Source organism: Ornithodoros turicata, chromosome 7, assembly GCF_037126465.1.
Source record: "Ornithodoros turicata isolate Travis chromosome 7, ASM3712646v1, whole genome shotgun sequence".
Classification (NCBI taxonomy): domain Eukaryota; kingdom Metazoa; phylum Arthropoda; class Arachnida; order Ixodida; family Argasidae; genus Ornithodoros; species Ornithodoros turicata.
In genome coordinates, this window is record NC_088207.1 from 53,221,036 (window position 1) to 53,245,216 (window position 24,181).

The following is a 24,181-nucleotide window of genomic DNA, read 5'->3' on the forward strand; positions in this document are numbered from 1 at the left end:
TAGTTTTTGTGTATGGTTACACTCCTTGGTCCATGGCTCTGTGTATAACGTCTCTGTAAAACACCATAATAATAATAATAATAATAATAATAATAATAATAATAATAATAATAATAATAATAATAATAATAATAATAATAATAATAATAATAATAATAATAATAATAATAATAATAATAATAATAATAATAATAATAATAATAAAGTAGTTGTTAGAGTATCTGTTGTCCCAAACAGCGGCGTAGCTAGAAAAATGCTTCGGGAGTGGCTCTTTGGGGACTTTACACGGGAGAGGAGGATTACCCTCTCGTTTCACTCTCCTAAATGCACTACCGAAGGTACCATTTCGAGGGAGTTTGAACACCCAGAACTCCCCGGGCTACGGGAGTGGTCCCAAACGCTATCCGACATCTGCGTAAGATGCATAGACACTACATGACCCAGTATTCTGGCGCAGTTTTGTGTGTGCGTGTGTGTGGAGCAATGAGGAGACTTGCAATTTCGAGTAATAGTGATAATAATAATAAAAAAAGACGTGTACCAGGACACGAGTACAAAGGTCGTACAAGGTTCACCGAGGCTTTTATTTCATTAAATACAATGGAAGAATCGGGAATCTCCAAACCACATCAGTTTTTCAAAGTATTCATCATAGACATCTAGACACGTAAGATCTAGACCTCGCTGTGGCAACTCTTTGATGCCTTTTGCGTAGGAAGAAGTGGGCTGCTGTCGTGGTCACTGCAGGATATGGAGGGCTTCATCCGTGTTGAACGTCTTTCCTCCAAGGTGCTCTTTAAGGGGCCTAAACAAATGGTAAACGCTTGGGGCTATATCCGGGCTCTATAAGGGACATGGGGCAACCCCCGTGTGAGGCCGGGCATTGTCATGAAGAAGAATGGCACTTCCGGACAACATCCCAGACCTTTTCTAGCAAATTGCGTTTCGCCGGCACCCTTTATCAACATGGAGTAGTACTGCGGGCATTATTCGTGACCCCTTGCTCTCCAAGGAGTCCACATGGATGACATCCCGCATGCCCCCAAAGACAGTTCCCATGGACTTGCCAGCAGATGGCTGAATTTTGCTTTTCTTTGACGGCGGGGAAGCCTTATGCAGCCATTCCATTCTGCTTCTTGTAGGCTCCGGTGTGAAATGATGCATGCATCCACGTTTCATATGTGATGATTGATCGCAAAAATTCGCCCCCCTCGGATTGAAATCGGTTCGGCAGCTGCTCAGAGACTGCCTTGCGCGCTCCCTCCTGGTCACAAGTGAGGTGTCCCATCTTGCACAGACTGTGCGGACCAGTGAATTATTGTCTCCACACTGCCGACGCTAATATTGCGTTGGGCTGCGATGTCCCGAACTGTTACTCCCCGGTTCTCGAGGATGGCTTGCTCAACGCCTGCGATGTTCACTGGCGTGACTGCAGTCGGACGAACGTGTCCGTGTGATTCATTCGTCACGACATGCCGTCCTTCGCCAAACTACCTGCACCATTCGTAGACTCTTCCCCTTGACGTCGATTTTTATTTTCCATACTGTAACTGTAATCACTGCAAAATCTCAGCTGGTTTGACGTTCTCCTTCACAAGGCACTTGATCATGCATCGCTGTTCCACAGCTACAGACACACTGCTCGTCGCCATGATAGTTGCCGCTGACCCGGGAAGTATTGCACTTCGTCATCCGAAAGTTTTATTCAACAGGCGCGCGCCACCAAGCGCGTGGCGCAAGGCAGCATGGGAACTTTGAGGGACACTGCTCTGTCGTCTGCTTCGGTTATGGTTTACACCGGCTGACGCTGCTGCGCACACCGGGAATGTTGTTGTTCTTCCTCTACCTCCGCCTCTAGCAGTCTCGTAAAGTTTTGAGGCGTTCTAAGTTCCCATGAGCCCTTGCGTGCTGCAGGTGGCACTTTCTTTTCTATTGCTTTCATACTGCTCTAGAGTTGGCATCTACGTAGCCCTAGGTTAATCCGTGCGAAACGTTAGAGGGAGCCAATCAGTGTGGCTGGTCTTCCGCTCCGATGCCAATACACGCCTTTCTAAAAAGGTCTTACATTTACTCTCGACCAACCTTCAAAGAACAACAGTAGTTACAGAAGAACAGTCTCTGTTCTGAGGCAATTCCCTTCATACTTCCTTACCGGTTCGTTGGATTTCTACCCGTCTACCCTTGAACGACCCTTGTATATTGTACCCAGCGGCGTCTCTAGCGTAAGCGTCATCCCCCCCCCCCCATCTTCCATACCATGGGACACACGGTAAAAAACATAACACGACCTGGAAAAAAAAATCGCGTGCTCGCAGAAGGCTCCTTACGTTGTTTTTGGCGTCATCACGCCGCAGAGGACGCCAGGAAGCAGCGGTACTTGTAGGTCGAGTCACTCGGTGCAGACCTCACCACCACTGAATTATTCGTTGTAGGTAAGAACTCATTTCGTTGACAAAACAGTGGAACGCTCTTTAATGGTACAAAAATATCGGTGTCTTTACAGCTCCTCCTTCCGCGATGTTCCAAGTTGTTCCATGTGATCTCCGAATTCTGAAAGCGGAATTATATATGACAGCTGATAACCGATGTGACTCAACGGAATTTTACGGTTGTCTAAATTCTCTAAATTCCGCAATAGCTCAAGTAATGTCCCCACTGCCTCACGCATAAACACCCAAACGAAGGTTATCGCGATATTTATTCAGCAGTGCGTCAAGCAAACCCAATGCCTGCCGGCACCAATTCCTCAGCGGTGTCCTTAGTATATTCGGTAATAATTCGGGCACAACGCGGCTCGTCCGCAAAAGCACCGGCAAAGCTATACTTGGGACAGCATTGAGGAATTTCCTCAACGATTAAGACGGTGCATGCATGTTCCGCAAAGTTCGTCACCCGAGACGTATTGAGCTGCGTATTATTGATGGTTTAGCCGCTGTTAGATTCTACGGGATGAAAATCTGTATGACCTGCAGTTCCCTCCAGGGACCTCCAATCCGCTGTGGTCGCCATCTATCCGGCTCTCGTCGAACCAGGCTTTCTAGGCCGACCTAGCCACCGAGTCGTTGCGTGATGACGACATAACGTTATACCCGTAGTACGAAGCCCCATGGTACCGCGAATATCGCTAGCATCATATTCTGTGCAATGACTATGTGATAACGTCCACGGGATCGTCGCCTGGAGACACGGGAATAGTGTCAAATGACAGTACTTTATTATCGGCATTATCCCCTTCCATTCTAAAAGATTTTTTTTTTAAAAATTCGTATAGTACTGTCTAGGTCCTTCGATGATATCAGCGTTGATGTATAGTACATGACATGAGTGAAGGTTCACTAGACCAGGTATGGTGGAATATCCTTGCCCTCTGGGTAGCTGATTTGCGTCCCCGGCGACTGCACAGTGATGGTGGCGATGCCACAAGCCTTTTTCACCATTTCGCATAGTGGAGCGTCAGGGTGCCTCACGTAGTGGAAGGCGAAGGCACCGTTAAATGCGTCTCCTGCGCCCTGAAGAGACACACAGGAATAACTGTCTTCAGTAGGTGTTGGCAATCTGAATGAGCGGGGCGTACAAAACCATATCGTGCACTACCGGAAAAATCCACAACGAGCAAGAAGACGCCACAGGAAACCATGGAGGAAGGACATAAAGGTGGGTCTTCCACAAAGAGAGAGAGAAAGAAAAAAAAAACTAACGAGGTGACCGGCCTATCGCCGATATTTGACACACACATCACCTTAGGATCGAGGCCTTTGGAAATCTATTTCCAGTTAATGGACCTCATTCATAGTCGCCTAAGCGCTTGCGCCTAGGCTACAGTCAGTTGTATCCATGACTTCTGCACATCAGAGTTGTCTCCAACTCCGTTCGGTTCCCTTGCACGTGACGTCATGGTTCGTTAGGGAAGGGAGTTGCCTCAGGACAGAAGCTGCCGATATTTCGAACAGAGACTGTTCTTCTTCTGGGCACCGTCCTCATGTTCTGTCTCATGTCTCTCCTCATGTCTCTGTTCGAAATATCGGCGGCTTCTGTCCTGAGGCAACTCCCTTCCTACATTCTACCGGTTCGCTGGATTTCTACCCATCCTGGGGGCTTAATCGCTTCATCGTCGTTACGGTCGTTACAAGCTAACGAGTGGCGGGAAATTCAAAAAGGTGGGCACGTGACACATTGTGCGTGACGTGTACCACGGACTTCACGTATCGTGCGAAGAGCCGTGCACGTGTTTTATCACGTGCCCACCTTTTTAAATTTCCCGCTCGCCTTTTTGAATTTCCCGCCACTCGTTAGCTTGTAACGACCGTAACGAAGATGAAGCGATTAAGCCCCCTGGTTCGTTAGGAGTTCGCTACTGGCTGTCCTGTACGCAACGGTGATCTTTCGAAGATCCCGACCCGCGCTCAGTAATCTTGCGAGGAAGAGAGACAGGAAATGAGTGTAAGGTACGCAAAACTACTCACGGTAGTATCTTCCACTTCTACCCTATCCGTGGGCACAAAAAACATCGTGGGTTTGTCATTGGTGATGTAACCGGCGCCGTCTGCCCCCATCGTGATGATGACGGTAGAACATCCTTTTTTCAACAGCATCTGAGCTGCCCTCTCCACTGTCTCTCTGTTGTTCACCTCCAGCCCTGTTGCATGACCGGCCTAGAACATTTTGCTCGTTAAGAAAAAGGAGGACACCCGTAAGCGACAGTATACAACGAAAATCCCAACGAAAACGGTCTGGAATCGGTATTGTTGGGCCCTGAATTCACAAGGTCAGTTAGTAGCTGCCAAAAGCCACGGAAGGAAGTATAAATGTCAGAAATTCCCCTTTCTTCCAACTGTTGGAGTGGACGCAATATCTACTGGACATACTCTTCAACAAGGACGTGCTGCAAAGCACAGTAGCCCTTCTGTCCAGTGCAAATTCAGCATGTTTTACTGTGGATTTACTTCGAGACTGTGAGGTGATTGTCTGTGACAACTACTCAGAGGTCATTCATTCCTATGGTCCCGGTCCCGGTTCTACTGTACACCTCGACATGCTGCACTAGTTAAATACCTCGGTCTCGTTGACACAGAGGATATCGACGAGCTTGTAAATATCGTCCGTCATGGCAGGATCATGAGGAGCGGCATTCACAAATGTTGTCACTGAAACAGATCAAAACAGACCCGAAATCAGGATTTCGAATCAACTTCGAACCAACTTCAAGGGACCTACACAATGGCCGAGATTTCACCTCTTCGAAGCGAGTGCCCTCTGAAGGGGTGACATCAGTGAATAAACACTATACCTCTCTACACGTTTTCTTTCATACTATTGCGGTATTTCGAAGTGAGGTCGCAATTTTTCTCACTTTCACCACTTTTGTCCAGTGTTACGGTTATGTTATTTTTACCACTTTCGTGTTGCAGAATCCGTCATTACGAATAGACCTCTCCCTGTTTGTAAATCAATGACGTCATATAGTGTCCGATAGCGCCACCAACTTGGTAGAGTTGAACTACGCTCGAAGCTAGGGGGCGAACAAGGTCGCGGCCGAAAGCCACGGTCTTGAGGGGATTACGATGGTCCCTGAAAGGGACACGACCTTCGGTCCTACTTTTCTTTCAATAGGAGGCAGCGAACAAGTGCTCATTCGTGGTACCCAGCCCTCCCCTTAAGATTTGTTTCGGTTTCAGTTTGTCTACCAACGTCATGATGACGTTTCTCGGGTAGAGGTCTATTGTTAGAGCGGTTAAACACGAGTCTAGGCTCCCGTGCCTCGCGTGCTCACACGTGCCGCCGCTGTATCAAGGTCGCCACAAGTCGCAGTCGCGCACATCTGTCGTCTATCCCGTGATATACAAACTCCTTTATAGCGAACACCTTTTTAACGAAAATACCACTACAGCGAATTTTTTTACAGTCCCGTTGGAGCCCTATAGGTCCAATAATGGACATCCTTTTTAACGAAAACACCTTTACTGCGAATTTTTTTCGCTGTCCCCTGAGTTTCGTTGTAAAGGAGTTTGACTGTAGTCGTCATCTGCCTCCGACTATTTTACCTGTACCAGTAACAGTATAAGCGTTTGAAGTCATCCTAATTTGGTCAAAGCTCCAAGGCGACAAGAAAAAGAGGTATATTCTAAGCAAAAAAGAAAGAAAAATCGCAATTGGTACTGGCGGAACACGATGAGCGAATGAAAGGACGTACTCGAACTTGCGAGTTCTAGAAGCTGACCGTATATATAGTTACTAAGTCCGTTTATAACGAAGCTCGAGAGCGTATCACTCAAACTGACACGTGAATGCAGTTTACCCTTATGCTTCCTAGCGGTCCTCAAGGCCTCAAAGAGTGTGGCCTTGGAACACTCGTATACTGCCACGAGAATCTTTGCCTTCTTGATGAGGTTCTCGGCCAGCTTGACGTCGTCAGGCGTAAGGTACGCCGCCGCACCCGGCACGTACACTATGCTATTCTGTCCGGTCCTCGCGACCACAATATTGGCGGTGGCGTTGGTGGTCTTTTCTTCCGTCGGTTTCACGTGCACTGCAAAAACAATTTACGAGGGCTGCGTGGGACCAGAACAGGACATATTCGCAGTATGGAGAAAACCCGACCATTGTGGAATTTTGAATAAGATTCTACGGTACTATAATGGGTAACATCTCATTACGGCCGAAGTCTCATTACGGCCGAAGTCTCATTACGGCCGAAAGTCTCATTACGGCCGAAAATCCTTTAATACCCAAGTGTCTCGTTACGGCCAAAGTCTCAATACGGCCGAAGGCAGTCTCATTACGGCCGAAGATGTCTCATAACGGCCAAAAAGAAGCATCCACCATATTAGCTCTGTACATACTGTGTTTTATGCTTCCCAAAATGTGTCCGAGGCGGTGTGCCCCCAAGGCTTGTGTCACACACAATGGTTCATGCACACAATATTGCGACAGTGTTTCATGCATCCCTCGTGAAAAATGTGTTTATTGTCATATGTGTCACACGATATTTGTATGTGTTACAATCTTTATAGGAAGGCGCTCTCAGTAGTAAAAAAATAAGTAAAAAGCGTATGCCTTCATCCTCGTATGTGTTGATGTCATGGTGTTATGAGTAGAGCTGAGCGCGTGTGCGGGTATACCCGCGGGTACCAGCAGTTACCCGCACATCGTCACGATTTGCGGATAAGAATTCGCAATCGCTGCGGGTAGTGGGTAAAATGCGGGTGTACCCGCAATGCTCTCGAGTAGTATTTAGAGCATTACAGGGAATGGAGTGATCAAATTACAAAAATACAATGAAACCTCACTCAAAATGTCATCGCACAACAGGAATAGCCATTACCCGACGACAATTTTCGTTTCAGTTTCTGTTTCTGGTGATGGAGGACCGTGGTGTGCGTTTCCGTTTCCGTTATCGTTACCATCTCCAATTTCGGTTAATATACCGTTTCTATTTCGGCTACCATTACCGTTACCTTTCCCTGCTTTCAACTATAATGTGCACCAACTTCGAATTCAACTGAGACACAATCGCTATATCCGGAATATCCCCGCATTGTCACCGGCGAATTCGCAAACGCAAGAATGAAACTGGAACACATAAAAAAAGATAAGTATATTGACGAAATGTCTTCGCCCACTTTGTTTTAGCTGCAAATCGGCTCTTTGTTTCGTTTCAGTCAATTCCAACCGGTTCACTGACAATTGAGGACCGATCAGTGATTTATCGAGACCCCCCTATTCACAATTTCCGCAGACGCAGGCGCCGCATCGCGGCCAAAATGGAAAGCACTACAGAGATTATCAAATGTTTGGCGAAACCCACTAACTTTTTTACCCGGGGAGGGCTTGCTATTTCAGCTTTTGACACATGCCGGCACTCTTTTAGTTATGATGAAAACTGTTCTTTTACTCCCCCCCCCCCCCTACCGCGGTGCCTAGGATTCTTGATAAACTACTGGGACCGTTGCGCTCGTAGATGCCGTCAAAGGTCCGGGTCCGTCGATAGCGCGTCACGCCATCGCAGGATTTTCATCGCCGCTGTTGCTTTTGGAGGTGCAATACTGCTACTGCGGTGCAATAGCTGAATAGAACCAATGATTTGATGGTACCATACGATCATTGGTCGTTACCTTTTGGGCTGCATTGTGAGCAGCGGAGAAAAGTAACGTGTGGATGCACCGGGTCTAGGATCACCCTCCCTCGCCAATACTCCATAGTCACCTTTCTTGAAGCCCGAGGGCCTAAATTTTTCAACCTAACAAGAAACTAGCCACCGCCCAGCACAATGTCCACTGGAACATGAGGCCCTGTTCTCTCCCAATGACGACTTAGAGAAAATTAGTATAGTCTAAGAGAAGAATATCTTGCGGCTCAGCCGAAATACATCTCGTAGCAGACGACAGGGACGATAGTGTCGTCTGCTACGTACGTAGTATGCCACTTCCGATATTCCACCGCCGTGTGGATGTTCAACGTTAATAAGAGCTTCTTTTTATTTTATTATTTTTTTCTTCTTCCATTTGAATATTCCGTGAGGATGTGGCTCGAACGAATACGCGATTATAGTGAAACATCTGAGACGTCAATGCGGCTTCGGTTTCGATTTTCGTTTGCAGAAGGCTTCAGATGACTGCACCGAACGCAGGTCGCATGCTGGCCGTGAAACAATCCCCCGACACATTCCGCCCGTCAAAGTTCCAAGTTTTTCCTCGAGCCACTATCGAGAGACTCAGTCGTTCAATGAAACTTTGGATTTGGAATGGTTCTGGTTGGTTTGGCTTGCTACAGATTGGTTCAAAGAGATCTGTAAGCAACTATACAAGTCGTAAGGCAGGAGGGTGACGAAAATAAAACATACAAGTATTCAACAGCATCCACATTTTCAAATGAAATGGTACGTACAACAGGTACAGCTTTCACGTGTGCGGCACACCAGGAAGACAGAACAATGTGCATAATTCCTGCAGCAAGAGCTAGATGACAGCACTCACCTGTGTTGACTCCGATATCTTTTAGGTACGCCAGGTAGTCCCTGCCAATCTTGTCGCTTCCCACCTAAGCAGGCGATACGGACATTTGGCACTTTTGAGCGCAGATTTTAAAAATACCCCAACAGCTTACTTTGGCTATCATGCCACAGTGAAGACCCATGCGTGTTGCCATGACACAAGCATTGGCCCCCTTGCCGCCATGACCCATAACAAAGTCATTTCCTATCAGCGTCTCTCCTGGTTGTGGGAAACGGTCGGCGTAGCTGTTGAAGAAGAAAAAACAAAAAACAAAAAAAGAAAACGTTTCTCGCTCAAATATGCAATCACACATATTCCTTCACCTCATGGTTGTTCTCACTGGTGCAGTAATGTCCCCCGAAATCGGTGTCTGTGTGTGTGTGTGGGGGGGGGGGGGGGGGGGTTCCAACAATACGAATGATATATTTTACTTTCTCATAGAACAACCTCGCTGTAGAAGTTTTGCTTTCAAAGTTCCCTATGAGAAGCTATGAGAAAATAATTATAATTATTAAAGCTGACATTGACTTTTACCATTCCAGTGTCATTCAGGTATATAACCTTCAGCAGATTGAAGCGCGCCCAATGAAGGATTCAACATTGCATTCTCAAGCCGACAACAGTAAAATTAATGGCAACAATATCTTGTATACGCTTCATATTTTAGATGCTTTTTCTGTGTTTAGATTAATACCGTCTTGGTCTTTGGCAAGGGATTATGTCAGTATATCTGGCGGAAACGCCCACCTCATTACCGTCCCTCATTGAGAAAGTGCAACAGGTTGTAGCTACAATTTTTTTTTAAATTTTCTATCCTGCATCCTTTCTTATCACGCCGCACCTGTAATTTTAATACAAAAGGATTTCGGGACATTGCACGAAGAAAAGGTAAGGGCGGTATACCACACATCTACATTTCAATTTTTTTTTTCTCAACAACTTTTTTTAGTTTTAGTGATTATATAAGAGGTCAATACTGCTAACTCAACAATGTTGCTCAATATCACTTGCACAAGCATTTCTAACTTTTCGCAACGATCAGTGGCATAGCCAGGGAGGTGTTTTGGAGGGTTCAACCCCCCCCCCCCCCCCAAAAAAAAAACAAAAAAAAAACTGGTCCTTGGTAGTGTATCTGGGAGAGGGAAATCTTCCTCCCTCATGTAAAGTCCCCATGGTACCCCCCGACCCCCGACCCCTCGAAATATTTTTCTGGTGGGGGAAGGCAGGCCCACTGCACTTTGCAGCGCCATTCTCTTGCGTACTTCACTCTCTTTCTCACCGGAGTGATCAATGCCAGCGAGTCATTCGTGCGAACAAGCCAAGGTCATCGGAACAACAAAACACATGGAACACTTTAGCGTTGCTGCCACGCAGTCGTGCTTACCTTATTAGATCGACGACACAGGCGCCAATGAAAACCGCCTCTAGTGCCTTTGAATCTGCCATTTTATACGCAACTTACTCGCACAGCTGCAAAGCATGCAAAAGCTCGAATGCGCTGTCACGCGCTTTTTAAAACAGACGCTTTATCATCTGCTTCTTGGAATTTAGCAGAAATGAGACAGAGCAAACATAACTGAATAGCTCCCATGCGCTGACACGCTTTCTTATGCATCAGATGCACTAATTAATGTACTGTTGCAAAAAACACGTTAAAATAGTACGTGTTATACGTTTTTATATGCTTATCCGTCCTCCCTTTCGAAGAAATCAGCGGTCAAAACATGAAGTGGGGGCGCTGCGATCGGTAAACAAAAACCACGTGTGCCAAGAGATGATGTCCGAGTCTGATACTCCGGGTACGCCAACTAAAAACGTGCTTTTTTCACCAGTAAAAGGTAACGTTACCGAACTTTCGCGGTGTTCAATACATCTTGTGGCGTACTGTGACGCCGAACACGAGAAATAAGATTTTGAATGAGACAGTATTGACGATCTCGTCATTATGTTTTGTTTACTAGTTAACACGAAGTAAACAAAGATCGAGCGCACGGCTCAAACGGATTTTCGTCCATGACTTAGTTTCAGGTGGACCGCCGTCCTCTCACGTGAACCTGACTGGAATTCCAAGAAAAATCAAGGACAGCTGTGCGGATATTTATAACTTCGTTCAGAAATGGAACAAGCTGAACGCGAATGGGACTCTCCTGATGAACAAAATCGCGTCGGAAAAGATACGCAGGTGTGTTGTCTGAGTAGAGTACATTTAGTTATGTCTTAGGTGCATGCATTGACCCCTTTGCTCTCGTGCACGAACTCACACAGTCTCGAAAGCAGTGGGAGCGACGTTCAAGACCATTCAGGGCCAGAAACCTCGGATTCTCATTCAGAGAAGATTTCCGAACTATGTTCTTTGCTGCTTGACATATGGAAAGAAATGGTATATGTCTTTTTTTTTTTTTTATCACCATCTCAGTGCAGCTCTGCAGTGTTCTAAGCAAAATATGCCTGCCTATGCATATCACAGTGCTCAGTGACTTTGCCCTGGACCAAACTGATGTGCTAGCATTTGTTTTTTGCACACTTCAAGGAAGAACAAGTGAACAGAGTGGCTGCCATACGGGATAACCTGGAAGCTGTAGCTCAACTGGATGAACAGCATGGGGATAGAGATCAAATTCCATTTCAGACATGGCCAGTGCGAAGGTTTTGTAAGTTGCATTCTGTCATGGGCGACTCCCTTCCAAGAAAAATCCGGTGTATCAATGATACTGCATGCGAAACAGCGGTTTTCACATCCAGACCGTGTCTACACAACAGTCATAACTTGTGGTTCATATAAGCTTCATTGTAGATATTGTATAACACAGACACGTTTCCCCCAAATCCTCATGATACATGAATATGCTGGCTCAGTATAACAAGCCAGGAAGCATACTGAGGTGTGGCAAATGAGGTTCCTGGAACCCATTGGTTGCCTGAATTTTTAGCCCTGCCCATACTTCTATTATTTTAACTAAGATGGCATTTGTTCATAACAGTTTACATTGATTTAAATTTCACATAAATATTGTGCCTCAGTTTGTAACTTTTATTAGAAAAATCCCTCGTGTACAATCCCATCACGTTCACATGCATAATCATGGGTAAATTTTACAAAATTGCAGACATTCCGGTTAGCAAATTATTGTTGCTTAAAAAATATTTGTGAGCTTGAGTGCTATAATACACCTATTTTTTTAGTAAAATAAAAACTCAACAAACGGTATCAGCAGCACTTCTTACTGGAGAGCAATGTGTTGTTGGGAGATTTTGAAAAGTTTTGCAAATTTCAGACGAAACATCCGAGAAGATTGTTGGAGCCTACAGGAAAGAACTTGAAGTCAAGAAATGTCTCCTTGAAGACGTGCCTCATGGGAAGGACTCTAAAGTTTTGTGTTTCCTTGTGACAGCCTGGACTTATGACCCTTACATTGATGATGACTGCAAACTTTGTGTTGAGGCAATGGTGACTGAAGTTGGGTTTAAATGACACTTCAAAACCATAGCACCAGCTGTGAAATATTGATGGAACTCTACTCTTATGCATGAGGCTCCGAGTGGCAGCTTCATTTCATGCAACGAATGCGACATACCCTCAGATTCGATAACCCAGTTTGTGTTATCTGTAAGCGTGCATTTATTGCATTAACAAGCATAACTCATTCCAAATAATGTTATGCCCCCTTCTGTTATACTGCTGCCAAGATGTCGGATGTATGCAGTGGTGTCGAAGTGTAGACCAGCAGCTACACTTGTGTGCTGCCAAAACATGTAATAAAAATATGGCACACGACAGGTTAACAGTTTTACTATAACAGTGTTCAACAAATGGGTGCACTCTAGTGATGGTGAACTGTTGTGCTGTTCTACTTCATGCTTCGAATTTTCTTGAGTTCCTTGTATACACAGTACTTCTGAACTGAAAAAGGAAAGGCGAGTAATAAGCATAATGGGGTAACGTGAAAAATTCCGAGGTATATTGTAGTACGTACTGTATGGATCGAACCTCCAGACTTCTGCTTTGTCGTCAAGACGTGGCCTGATATGCACTACCTTGTGCTTTGTAACTAGGCTTTCTAATAAAACCATAATAAACCTGCAAGAAAGAGTCTCTTAAACCGTATAACGGGATTGGAAGACTCCGAAATAGCTTTAAATTTTCTTACTTTGCCTTGGTTTTCGCCATTTTGCTCCTCAAAGTATATATTACAAAATGATCCTAATGTCGCGCCGCACTTTTTGCGTTCAGGCAGCCAGAAGTGCGTTTCCTTGTATTGCTCCGTACAACCAACGGCAAACACTTACTGAGATTAGCGTGCCGCCATTGTAAAGTCACATGACGTGACCACATGACTATTTAATGTTGAACAGGCAAATGCAATAATGCACTAGTTTCGAATTTAAAAGTGCGTTTGTATCCCAAAAAAGTTAAACTTCCCTTTTAGTATGTTTATTAAAATATAATGTAAAAGTTATTACGAGTTACACGACTTTTCCTTGCGAGAATACACGCTCTGTTTTAAAGTACGAACTGGTGCACTTTGTGATTGGTCTGCTTTGTTTCCATACCCTGTTCATCGTCAGGCGTTCCCCTGTGAGGTGTTTGACCTCGTATAAAGTAGTTTTATTTGGAGCTAACCACCGTACCATCATCAGAAGACGCTTCAGACATTTGTTTGACAACTCTGTCGAGGCTGTGGACACCACAATTCCCGTCGTATGGTGCGGAATTTCGACTTGGCTCGCAGCAACCCCTTGTTTGCCCGTAAGGGCATGACGCTGCAAAACCTCTGATCAAGCTGGCCTGATTCGACCAGACCACACGACGATCCTTTTGTGAACCCGGAGGCGGATTGACAACGATATTATCGACGTAATATACGCTCATTTTTTGTAATAATGGCTGTGAAAACCTCCAAGCATAGCAGCGGTCACCCATCATGCACCGCAACCGTGACGTCACGCAGCCAAACATCCCAGCTGAGTGGAGTTTTTGTTGTCGGGTCTGTGGTCGGGCAGCGTTAGATGTGAGGTGTTGTGGTGCCTGTGAGCGTATTCCGGCTATCTCTAAGTGAGACCTTGTGACGTGAATCTGAACCAAAACCTTCTGAGAGCAAGCCTGGCATCGAGCGCGGACTCAGACGACGGTGGAGCGTCTTCGCCACCGCGCAAAAAACAGCGTATTTCTCCGTCTACCATGCAGGCAACGAATGGCTGCCCTACACACAATGAAGACCCAGCGGCCTCGACAAGTTACGGCAATGCGGACAGCTTCCAGAACGGTGCGAATGAAAACGGACAGCTGGTCTCCAGGGATTCCTCTGTATCGGCAAAGATTAAATCGAGCACTGAACAGGACATCATACGTTTGATCGGGCAACACCTTCGCGGACTGGGACTCAAGTAAGAGTCCAATACAACACATTTTTGTTCCGTGTAACGGCCATGTGACGTGTTATTGCGGATATTAGGAAAGATCACGCGATTCGGGCCTCACTAATTTGTTGGAAAAATTGGAGGACGCCTATCGCAAGACACTGTCGCTGACGTCTGCTTTTTGGCGTTGACGAACGCAGACGGTAGCTAATATATTACGAAATACGTACTTTTGCAATTGTGTTCATTGGTTTATCTTTTCTGTTACTTAGGCAAATTTGTCCGTCGTCATCTTTGTGTATGAATTGTATCTTCGGCAGCGTGAGGTTGTAATAATTCTCTTCGATATCGTACCGCGACGAGAGTGGTTCGCTCCTACGCGTCTGCTCGAGTACACGGCTGTGAATCTACTGTCGTCTGCTTCCGTAAAACGATACGGGGTGTCTTCTGCAATGTTGTCGCCGTATTTCGTGCTTCCCTGAAACGCTCATTGTAGTTGAATGAACGACGCGAAAGATAATTCGCAGCATCCAAGATGAGACAAAAATAAATAATAAAACAGGTAGGCTTGATGATGCTCGCGTGTGGTTTACGCCGTTTTACATTTTCCCTAATTGGGAGATAGCATTACGGGTGCAGTTCCGTTGACCTTGTGACGCATCGCCCGAGAGTGAGCTATACAATATTCAGTGATTCAATGTGAAAAGTGGACGTATGAGCGTGCTCGCGTTCGTACCTCTCTTGTCTCTCGTAAACTATTACGATCCTCAGGCACGCTTTACAATGTTGCTTGCTTATGATGCGTGCATCCGTGGGAGTACAAATCTGGGAAAGGGTTTTCTTTATCCTGTCACTGCGTTTTCTCTTGTTTTTTTTTTTTTTTTTTTGTTTTCGTTTTCGGCATGATATGAATCGTTGTGGCTGCATTGCTCTGAAGGGTGTGAGGGAAGTTTATTGATTCTCTTTTCGTCCTTTTGTTGTTGTTTTTGCCAAATGTAAAAATTTAATGTAATAATTTTACATTTGCAATAGGCAGGTGAGGGGTGGAATAAAATGCTGATGTACCCTCTAGAACTCCAGCAATGATGCACTGATCTATAATAGTTTTCTTTTTCAACCAGTCGTGAAAGGGCATCAAACTTGTTGCACCTGATGTAGTACCATATAGCATTGCAGCTTGGATGCACCAGCAAGATAGAAAATTGCAGCATCACCGTGCACCACTTTCGCTTTGACCCGCTTTACCGTTTCAGCCGCACGGCGGAGCAACTGATCCAGGAGTCAGGCTGCGGCTTGGATCATCCGGCAGCAGCCAAGTTTCAAGCACACATCATGGATGGCGATTGGCCGAAGGTGAGACTAGAGTTCCGAAGTGGCATCTTAAGAGACATGCAGCACCTATTATAATTGGGATTTCTGTTCTACTGCAAAAACCGAAATTGTAACAACTTTGGATACGAGTGACGATGCCATTTTATATTTTAGGCAGAGAATGACCTCGGCGAACTCAAGCCTCTCTTGGAATCCCCACAAGCCATGACCGTGAGAACCTGCCTCTTTTTTTATTTTTCTGCTTTATCGTTTTTTTTTCCAGTGATGCACGGATAAATTTACGGTGATAACCCAGTTGCAAGGGCAAAGCACGTTGCATTGCAAAAAAAAAAAAAAAAACGAGACAGTGATAGTGCAATGTTACGAATTGTGCACTACTCTGTATGTTAGGAGATGCAGTTCTTGGTACTGGAGCAAAAGTACCTGGAGCAACTGGAAGACGGTCGGCTACTCGACGCGCTCCACTGTCTACGACACGACCTTACCCCACTCAAGCACAACACAGAACGAGTTCATGAGCTCTCCAGGTACACTACAACTTTTCCAATTTGCCCAGATAGTAGTGTGCCTCCTTTTATTTTAAGGAACCTCCGACTTGTGCAAAGCATAAGAACAGCTTGTTTCGATGAAAGGTTAACATGGGATGCTAGAAATTGCTATGAACAGGCATGAACGCTAGACTGGATCGTATTGGAGCAACCGGAATGGACTGCCACTTACTTTGAAAAACACATCGACGCAGACAAACCCTTCTTTGCGGGCGGAGATCTCATGATGGTTGTATACGGCCTAAGTTCTAGCTGGCTCGACACAGCCACCAACAGCTTTGCACAGCCACTGATCTTGTCCCCTCCGAACACAAGACTTAATGAATAACAGTGATGATAATAATAATAATGAATAACTAAGAAAACTACTGGCGACTGCGGAGTTGGGTCTGTGCTCCAGATTTATTCGAGCTGTATGGAATGTTGAAGGGAAAGCCCCGCAAAAGCCCCTATGAAAGGTCTTGAGCCACAAATACCAGCAAAAGGCTGCCAGTATCACCTTCCTACCGGCAAAGGGAGCAAATAACCGGCCGTGGCGGTATACCGGCGTACCGGTAATACCGGCCTGGTGGTAACCCTAAGTACAATAGGCATGTTGCAAGTAGGAGCTGACACGTTGCGCACTTGCATATTTCAGCTACATGATGTGTGGCAGTTCGGAAGAGTTGCGCACCATGTCTCACTGGGAAGGAAAGGGCCATCACTCTCGACAAAAACTGATGGAGAAATTGCAGGGTGAGTTCTCCTCTACCTCACAAGGTAACTAACTACTATTTCTTACGAGGAATCGTTGAGTTCAAGTAGATGCGCTGCGGCGCATTTGTCCGAGATGAAAAAGACTCAAATCGTTGTAGTATAGCAGTACGGAAGCCAGTGATCCTCTCCCCAATTGTAATTAGACCCTGAAGTTTTCGGGGGTGTGAAAATCAGGTCAATAACTTAATATCAAATATTCTCGCAAATTGGGGTGTAAAAATTACCATCAGACTGAATTCGGGGAGAAATCAGGCTTTATTGCAGCTTGAACGTTCGTTCTAGCGCTCATCCAGAGTGTCAGAAGTATCAGAAGTAGAGGTCAACCGTGCATTTTGTGAAAAATTAGTGTGTCTTTACCTTCAGGTGCATAGCTTCGGTGCAGTTTTTTGCGGGTAGAAATCGGGTTTAACCCGAAACAGGTGGACCTCGATTCGGGGGTGCAAATTCGGGGGAAAGATCGGGTTTAACCCTAAAAAACTTCAGGGTCTAATCGTAATCCATCAGCCGTTCGTGTTCCGTCCGTTCCGCAGTGTTCCTCCCTCCGAGCGTGATGCTTCCCCCTCGGCGACTCCGAGCGCTTCTCAGCCAGGCCGTGGAGCTCCAGCGGGATCGTTGCCCCTACCACAACTCCCCGCCTCCAAAGTGCAGGGGCACGGGAGTGCCCCTGGAAGAGGGGTGGTGCCTCCTGACGGACCACGTTTGTTCCCGGGAACAGTTCCCCTGCCGCACGACACAGGTGCTGCATGACCACTGCGACGAGGTCTGGTTCTGCAACTTTTCCCACTCGGGGGCGCTGCTCGCGACGGGCTCGAAGGACTCGACGGTCATCGTTTGGGAAGTCCATCCTGTGAGTGCTTTGAGGTTGATGGGTAGAACCAGTGATGGCCAGTAGTTGAACTACATGTAGTTGAACTACTAGTTAAACTACCTGATTGTAGTTAAAAAGTAGTTATCAACTACTTGCAGAAATGTAGTGGCAACTACTAGTTAGACTACTATTTCGAGTAGTTAACTACATGTAGTTAAACTACATACTAGTTAACTACTTTTTAACTACAATCAGGTAGTTTAACTAGTATTTTAACTACATGTAGTTAACTACTCGAAATAGTAGTCTAACCAGTAGTTGCCACTACATTTCTGCAAGTAGTTGATAACTACTTTTTAACTACAATCAGGTAGTTTATCAACTACTTGAAGAAATGTAGTGGCAACTACTAGTTAGACTACTATTTCGAGTAGTTAACTACAGTAGTTAGGTTACTGCAGGCGCCAACTACTTCCGATTTTGCTGCAAGCTTTTCGGCACGATGGCTTGGGTTCATATTTAGGTGTCCAACAACACTACAAGGGGTTAGTGTTGATGGACAACGTGAAGTAGTTATAGGTGTAGTTAAAATACATTGCAGTAGTTAAAGAAGTAGTTTTAACTACTCTCCTGAAAAGTAGTTGAACTACTAGTTAAGCTACTCCATCGCAAAGTAGTTAGTAGTTATAGTTAAACTACTGTAGAAGTAGTTAGTGGCCATCACTGGGTAGAACACCAGGGTGGAGACATGCGCAGACATCCGCACGTGTCGTCGACTCCGCTCGAATCGTTCGAGGTTTCCTCAACTTTAAGCGTGGTTCCTTTGCCGTATTCCGCAGACTACCCTCACGTTATCCCGGAAACGCTCCTTCGAAGGCCACTCCTATGGGGTGTCCTACATCTCCTGGAGCCCCGACGACACGTACCTCATTGCTTGCGGTCCCGAGGACTGTTCAGACCTCTGGATCTGGAATGTTGAGGTACTAGGTGGTTCACTTCTTTATAGACTAGCTCTGGTCTCTGACACAAACTTTTGTGCATAAAAAAAAAAAAAGACTGGAGAGCTGAGAGTGAAGATGACGCATTCACCAGAAGACAGCCTGACATCCTGTGCCTGGCATCGAGATGGCAAGAAGTTTGTTACCGGCGGCATTCGCGGCCAGTTCTACCAGTGTGTAAGTGTTTCGTACCACCCATGTACATGGTACAATCTTTCTAATCTACGTGTTTAGGCAGGTTGCTGCAGGCACCTGTAAATGTAACTTGTCCAAAAGTTTGTCTAAATTCTTAAAGGCTTACGAGCAGTAACCTGATTTTTTTCAAAGTCCCTCTTTTAATGTGTAGCTTTACAATGATATCCTGTTTAGCTTAGGCATTCTACCTTGCTATTTTGTAAGAAGCAAAGCTTAAGTTGCTCCTGTCTTTAGTTAGTATATAAGTAGGGCCTGACTTTTTAGGGTTAAACCCGTATCCGTCCAATATTTACCCCCGGAACGAAATCTGTAAAATTCGGGTTTAACCCGAATCTACCCGAAAACATCCGGGTCGTGTGGCACACTCATAAGCGTCCATTAAAATAGAGTTTGATAACATTGCTAAACATTAGTTCCATGTTAAGACAAATTTTTATTAAACAAAAAAAAAATCACCCGAATACACCCGAATTCCTGACGACAGAATATGCAGTAACGGTATTTAACCCGAATACACCCGAATTTTCTAATGAAAAATATCACCCGATATTTACCCCCCGAATTTGGCTAAAAATAAAACCCGAAAAAGTCAGGCCCTATATATAAGTAGTATCAGATGCAAAACGAAACTATGTCCTTCTCAGGATCTGGATGGGAACGTGCTGGACTCATGGGAAGGCGTCCGCGTCCACGGTCTGCACTGTAGGAGCGACGGCAAGACTGTCCTGGCGGCCGACACTCACAACCGGATACGAGGCTACAATTTTGACGACCTCACGGATTTTAATGTGTGAGGAACAGCTCTGCTGCATTCCATAACATAGCTAGATGCGAAGGTGTTGGGTGTTTTCCTAATCAGACTCGTCCCCTCTTCATCACTTGCATACAGCATCCAAGAGGACCACTCTATCATGTCTTTCACCTGTGACAACACCGGTCGCCTATGCTTGCTCAACATTGCCACACAGGTGAGGGGGTCAGACATTCCGAGCTGTCCAGGGTGACAACATTTGCTCAGAAATGTATTGTCCCCTCCCCGGATGCCTCAACATGGCATTGGGGGACAGCACCCCTGAAGTACCCCTTAGCAGTGTCGCTTTACTGGGAATTCTTCCCTCTTGCTCATCCTCCTGTACACTATATTAATACTGCGAAATAAACTTGAATTGGAAATTGGAAAAAAAAAAAGAAAGAGGTGGAAGCTTGTTGGCTGAGAGTATGGTAAATTACGCTTAATTTATGTAAATGTCAGTTACACTTGAACAAAACTTTCGTTATCCTTACAATAAGGAATACTTTGCCAGTGAGGAAAAATATGCAGCTTAGCATTTCTTTTGATACAACGTTTTACAGGTTGCTAATAGTGTAGTGCTCACATTACCGAAACAGTGCAGCTTGTATCCGTCCTATGTTTCATTTCATTTCATTAATTTTATTCTACCTAAGATACGTCACAACTGGGGAATCATAGACATGGTTTGTTAAAAAGAAGAAACAAAAAATTTATAGTCACCCGAAGAAGAAGTCAACATATTCCGAACATAGCGTGAAGGTCTTCCTTCACGAACGATTCCTTCTTCAGATCCTTCGATCCTTCCCTCGATCCTGAACGATTCCTTCAATTTCAGGGAGTGCACCTTTGGGACCTGGAGGACAAAGTCTTAGTACGGAAATACCAGGGTGTCACGCAGGGATATTACACCATTCACTCTTGCTTTGGGGGAGTCAACCAGGTGTTCATTGCCAGTGGTAGTGAAGGTGAGATAACCTTTCATTACTCAAAGTGGAGCATCATTGACAGTGCAATCTAACTTCAAGCAACGTTGTGCTTGCGGGTGACAAATTGGTGCTGGTTGAAAGGAGGGAGCTATCTCTGATGATGTTGACACTAGTGTTCGCTCGAGGGTAAATATAGTGCATAATCGGGTATAACCCTAAAAAGTCAGGCTAAGTATACTGCTGTTCTGAGGCAACAGCAGCAGCAGCAGTGAAGCCCTTCAACGGCAGACACTTACAGCTTAAAGAAACCGCGGGAAGTTGCAATTCATTTGGTATATATAAGTTCGTGTTTCCCATAGATTTCACTCCCTTTGTCACTCCCCTAGGCCCGTGTTCCAATTTACTCTAAACTTGGACAGTAGTACTGGTGCCGCTAAGTTTCATGTAATCTTTGCTCGTTGCCATGCCTGCCTGTCTGTCTGTTAACAGTCAGTCACAGAATACCTTTTACGCTCTACCTCGAAGTAAAAATGCTGATAAAGCATAGCCTGTTTCTCTCATAGACAACAAAGTTTACATCTGGCACATAAAATGGGAGAAGCCCATCACAGTCCTGCAGGGCCACACGCGGTCGGTTAACTGCGTGTCTTGGAACCCGGCACATCCTTCCATGTTGGCCAGTGCCTCGGATGATGCCACAGTCCGCATTTGGGGTCCCGCATTGGACACGACGAGACCCACATCTCAGGGTAAATGCAGTTAGTTTGACTGTAGTGGTAAAGTGTGTTGTACTTTTAATCACATTGTGGTCTTCCATATTGGGGATGTTGCAAGGAGATCCCTAATCTGTATCACTGCTTTTATCGCGAGTCACTGCAAATGCCGCAACAATGGCACACACTAGATGTTGTGTTGATCAGCGTCCGTTAATCTGTTTTAAATTGTACTCGTATCCCCAGGTGCTGGTAATGAATGATATCTCTGCAAAGCACAAAGAGAAAAAGTTCAAATGTGTCACCTAAATTTTTTTCCACTTTGGGCAACTCAGTTTATTTTTTAAAGTGAAGCAAAGCTTTATAGGGCCGACTACCATGTAGGTCCGTCCATAACTTTATAGATTTACCGTGATTTTACCTTGCAAAGCTGCTGCATTTAAGCGAGTTTTGCATATTGACCGTTTAAAAGACAGCCAATTTTTTCAAATGGGCGCTAAACTGGACATGTTTTGACATACTGTTTGCTGCTTTTTGTTCTGTAAGCGAGCACAAAATTTGAAACATTGTCTCGTTTTTTTTTTCCCCTCAGGTGACGCATCATCATCTCCACATGGCAGCAATGGCGTCTGCGATGGCGAGGGGAACTCTGTCGTCTAGCAACACCCTCTCCCTCCTTCACTTTTACTCTCCGAGTGCGCCCTAGGAATATTTTTTAAAATGAAACCGTAAATAACTAACTGAATAGTGCAAGTGTTTTGCCTTGCATCAGGCACTTTGAGTGGACAGCCTCTCTGCTCTTTGCTATGCATGGGTGGCAAGTGCATGCATCATGTCGCCTGTGTTGGTATTCGAGGAAACCAAACACACGGAAGACAGGTCACTGATCAATACTGCTGTGGCCTGTATCCTTTAAATATGTACATCTATGTCACGGTCATCAAGGTCAATAGTGACCAGGTTGATCGATATTGATCAAGCAGTTACGGTGGCCATTGGTCGAATACTTCTCGCGCCAGTATTCGTCACATCAGTACTACGGACATCGGGTCAATACTGGTCGGCCAATAGTTATCGTGCGGGTAGGACGGGCGACATGTCGGTTAGCGTCTGACCACCATTTTTGAAATTATGTACAGTTGCCAACCAGGCAATACCGATCGTGTCACATTCAGTGTGGTACATATCTGATCAATATTGCGAGTGTCAATATTATTCAGATAGATACAATGGGCACCTCGTCAGTGTTGATCGTGCCATTCTCCCAAATGGTGTGGTCTTGGCAGCATTAATAGTACTGTCAGGTCAATAAAAGCGTGGGTATGTTGACCAAATGGGTATCCATGTCTTTATGACAACACACGATACTGGTGAAATGGCTACCATGGTTAATACCTACAATGTCAATGTTGTAAAAAAAAGATATGCGTAACAAATAGTGATCAGGTGCGCACTGCGACAGTAACAGTGATACGGATTTGGGCAGTATTGATCAGGTAGGAACCATAATCATAATTTCAATCTTAACAGGATCAGCATTGATCAGCTGTGATCAACAATTCATCAACTGTGATTGATCAATAATTCTAATTTCGGTGCTGATGGGACCAACATATTGACCGAATATGTACCGTGGGCACCGGGCCAATATCTATTGGACAGACTGAATGTCCAGATTGGTATTGTCACCACTTTACGCAAGTGCCACCTTCAGTTGACATGGAAAGCCGAGATGGCCTGGCACAGTGACAACAGCACTTGTAGTGTTGACCAAATTGAGTACTGACATCACAGCATCTGTGATACCAGGCACAAAATTGATTCATATAATGTTAACATAACCCTTGTAGCATGCAAGCAAAGTGTACTGGGGTTAAGTGTGGTAGACTAAACATTCTAGAAAAATCAAGTGCATGCATGTGTGTGGATGTTCAATTCTTGATGCTGTACATAATTCTTTTTTTTTTTTTTTTTGAGTAGTGCATTACCATTCATTATGCTTTGAAAGAAAATGTTGAACATGTTTTGTACGAATGTCCTTTTGTTGAAGCAATGTTTTGAAAACAAAGGCCTGTTTACAGAGATATATTGTTGCACAAAGTTTGTGAGTGTTGTCAGTGAGGAGTACTTAGGCTTGTGGTGTTTCTGCAATATGTTTTTACAAGTTTACGAAGCTAGCACCATGTTTTTAATGAGAGATGCATCGAGAGACAACACACGTTTCTCGCTGCTTGGTGGACGTACGTGAATGCAAAATGTTTGGATTTTTTTGCTCACATCGAATGAGAACAGGCATGTAACAGGAGAAAGATATGGGCAACAAATACAGTTTTATCAGAGCCATCACGACGACTGGCCTGCTTTTCTTGTCCGACCTTGTAGTCAAAGCCTCCTCGTTGTGGCATCCTTGCAACTAGTAGTAGGGGGCATGGTCCTGTGGTAGTACTTGTAAGGTACATTACAAAATAGTTATGAACCACAAAGTGAAGACCGGACAGATGGTCGTACAATGCCAGTGACCCTGAAAGGACGTACCGTGCCGGCTACTTGTACACGGAGTTAGTCGAAAGGTGGTGACAGGACAGCTTGTCAAGTGCCCAGGAATGGGTAATTCAGCCTTTGTTATTTGCGCTGTAGGAGTTTTAAACTTGGAACAAAGGCTGTGCTGGCAACCCCCCCTAAAAAATATGCCAGGCTTTCGGAGAACGTTCTACTACTGTTTGCACTACTGAAAACTATGATCAATGTGAGAGGCAACCACCTG

At 45.1% G+C, this 24,181-nt stretch overlaps 3 protein-coding genes across 5 annotated transcripts; 2 read left to right on the plus strand and 1 right to left on the minus strand.

The window, feature by feature from the left end:
* Nucleotides 1-2,453: 2,453 nt before the first annotated feature.
* On the minus strand, nt 2,454-10,714 carry LOC135401544 (ribokinase-like). Of its 2 annotated transcripts, XM_064634009.1 has the most exons (8): nt 10,375-10,712; nt 9,103-9,235; nt 8,973-9,036; nt 6,296-6,526; nt 5,053-5,144; nt 4,464-4,652; nt 3,365-3,509; nt 2,454-2,550 (listed from the first exon to the last, which is right to left on the minus strand). In XM_064634009.1, the coding sequence occupies exons 1-8, from the start codon at nt 10,434-10,436 to the stop codon at nt 2,498-2,500; spliced, it is 969 nt and encodes a 322-aa protein (XP_064490079.1). In that variant the 5' UTR covers nt 10,437-10,712; the 3' UTR covers nt 2,454-2,497. The 2 variants fall into 2 exon arrangements, with proteins under 2 accessions (XP_064490079.1, XP_064490080.1); XM_064634010.1 differs by lacking the exon at nt 6,296-6,526 and having other exon boundaries at nt 10,375-10,714.
* A 27-nt stretch (nt 10,715-10,741) lies between these two features.
* LOC135401545 (cyclin-dependent kinase 2-interacting protein-like) lies at nt 10,742-12,765 on the plus strand. Its single transcript, XM_064634011.1, has 5 exons — nt 10,742-10,828; nt 11,013-11,172; nt 11,256-11,370; nt 11,521-11,641; nt 12,266-12,765. The coding sequence occupies exons 1-5, from the start codon at nt 10,765-10,767 to the stop codon at nt 12,460-12,462; spliced, it is 657 nt and encodes a 218-aa protein (XP_064490081.1). The 5' UTR covers nt 10,742-10,764; the 3' UTR covers nt 12,463-12,765.
* Nucleotides 12,766-13,514: 749 nt separating this feature from the next.
* LOC135401547 (WD repeat-containing protein 26-like) lies at nt 13,515-23,763 on the plus strand. 2 transcript variants are annotated; one of them, XM_064634013.1, is made up of 13 exons: nt 13,515-14,375; nt 15,602-15,701; nt 15,834-15,890; nt 16,071-16,207; nt 16,866-16,987; nt 17,515-17,831; nt 18,632-18,772; nt 18,848-18,967; nt 19,630-19,775; nt 19,875-19,953; nt 20,614-20,743; nt 21,268-21,453; nt 22,010-23,763. In XM_064634013.1, exons 1-13 carry the CDS (start codon nt 14,170-14,172, stop codon nt 22,075-22,077), a joined length of 1,809 nt encoding a protein of 602 aa, XP_064490083.1. In that variant the 5' UTR covers nt 13,515-14,169; the 3' UTR covers nt 22,078-23,763. The 2 variants fall into 2 exon arrangements, with proteins under 2 accessions (XP_064490083.1, XP_064490084.1); XM_064634014.1 differs by having other exon boundaries at nt 16,866-16,963.
* The last annotated feature ends 418 nt before the right edge of the window (nt 23,764-24,181 follow it).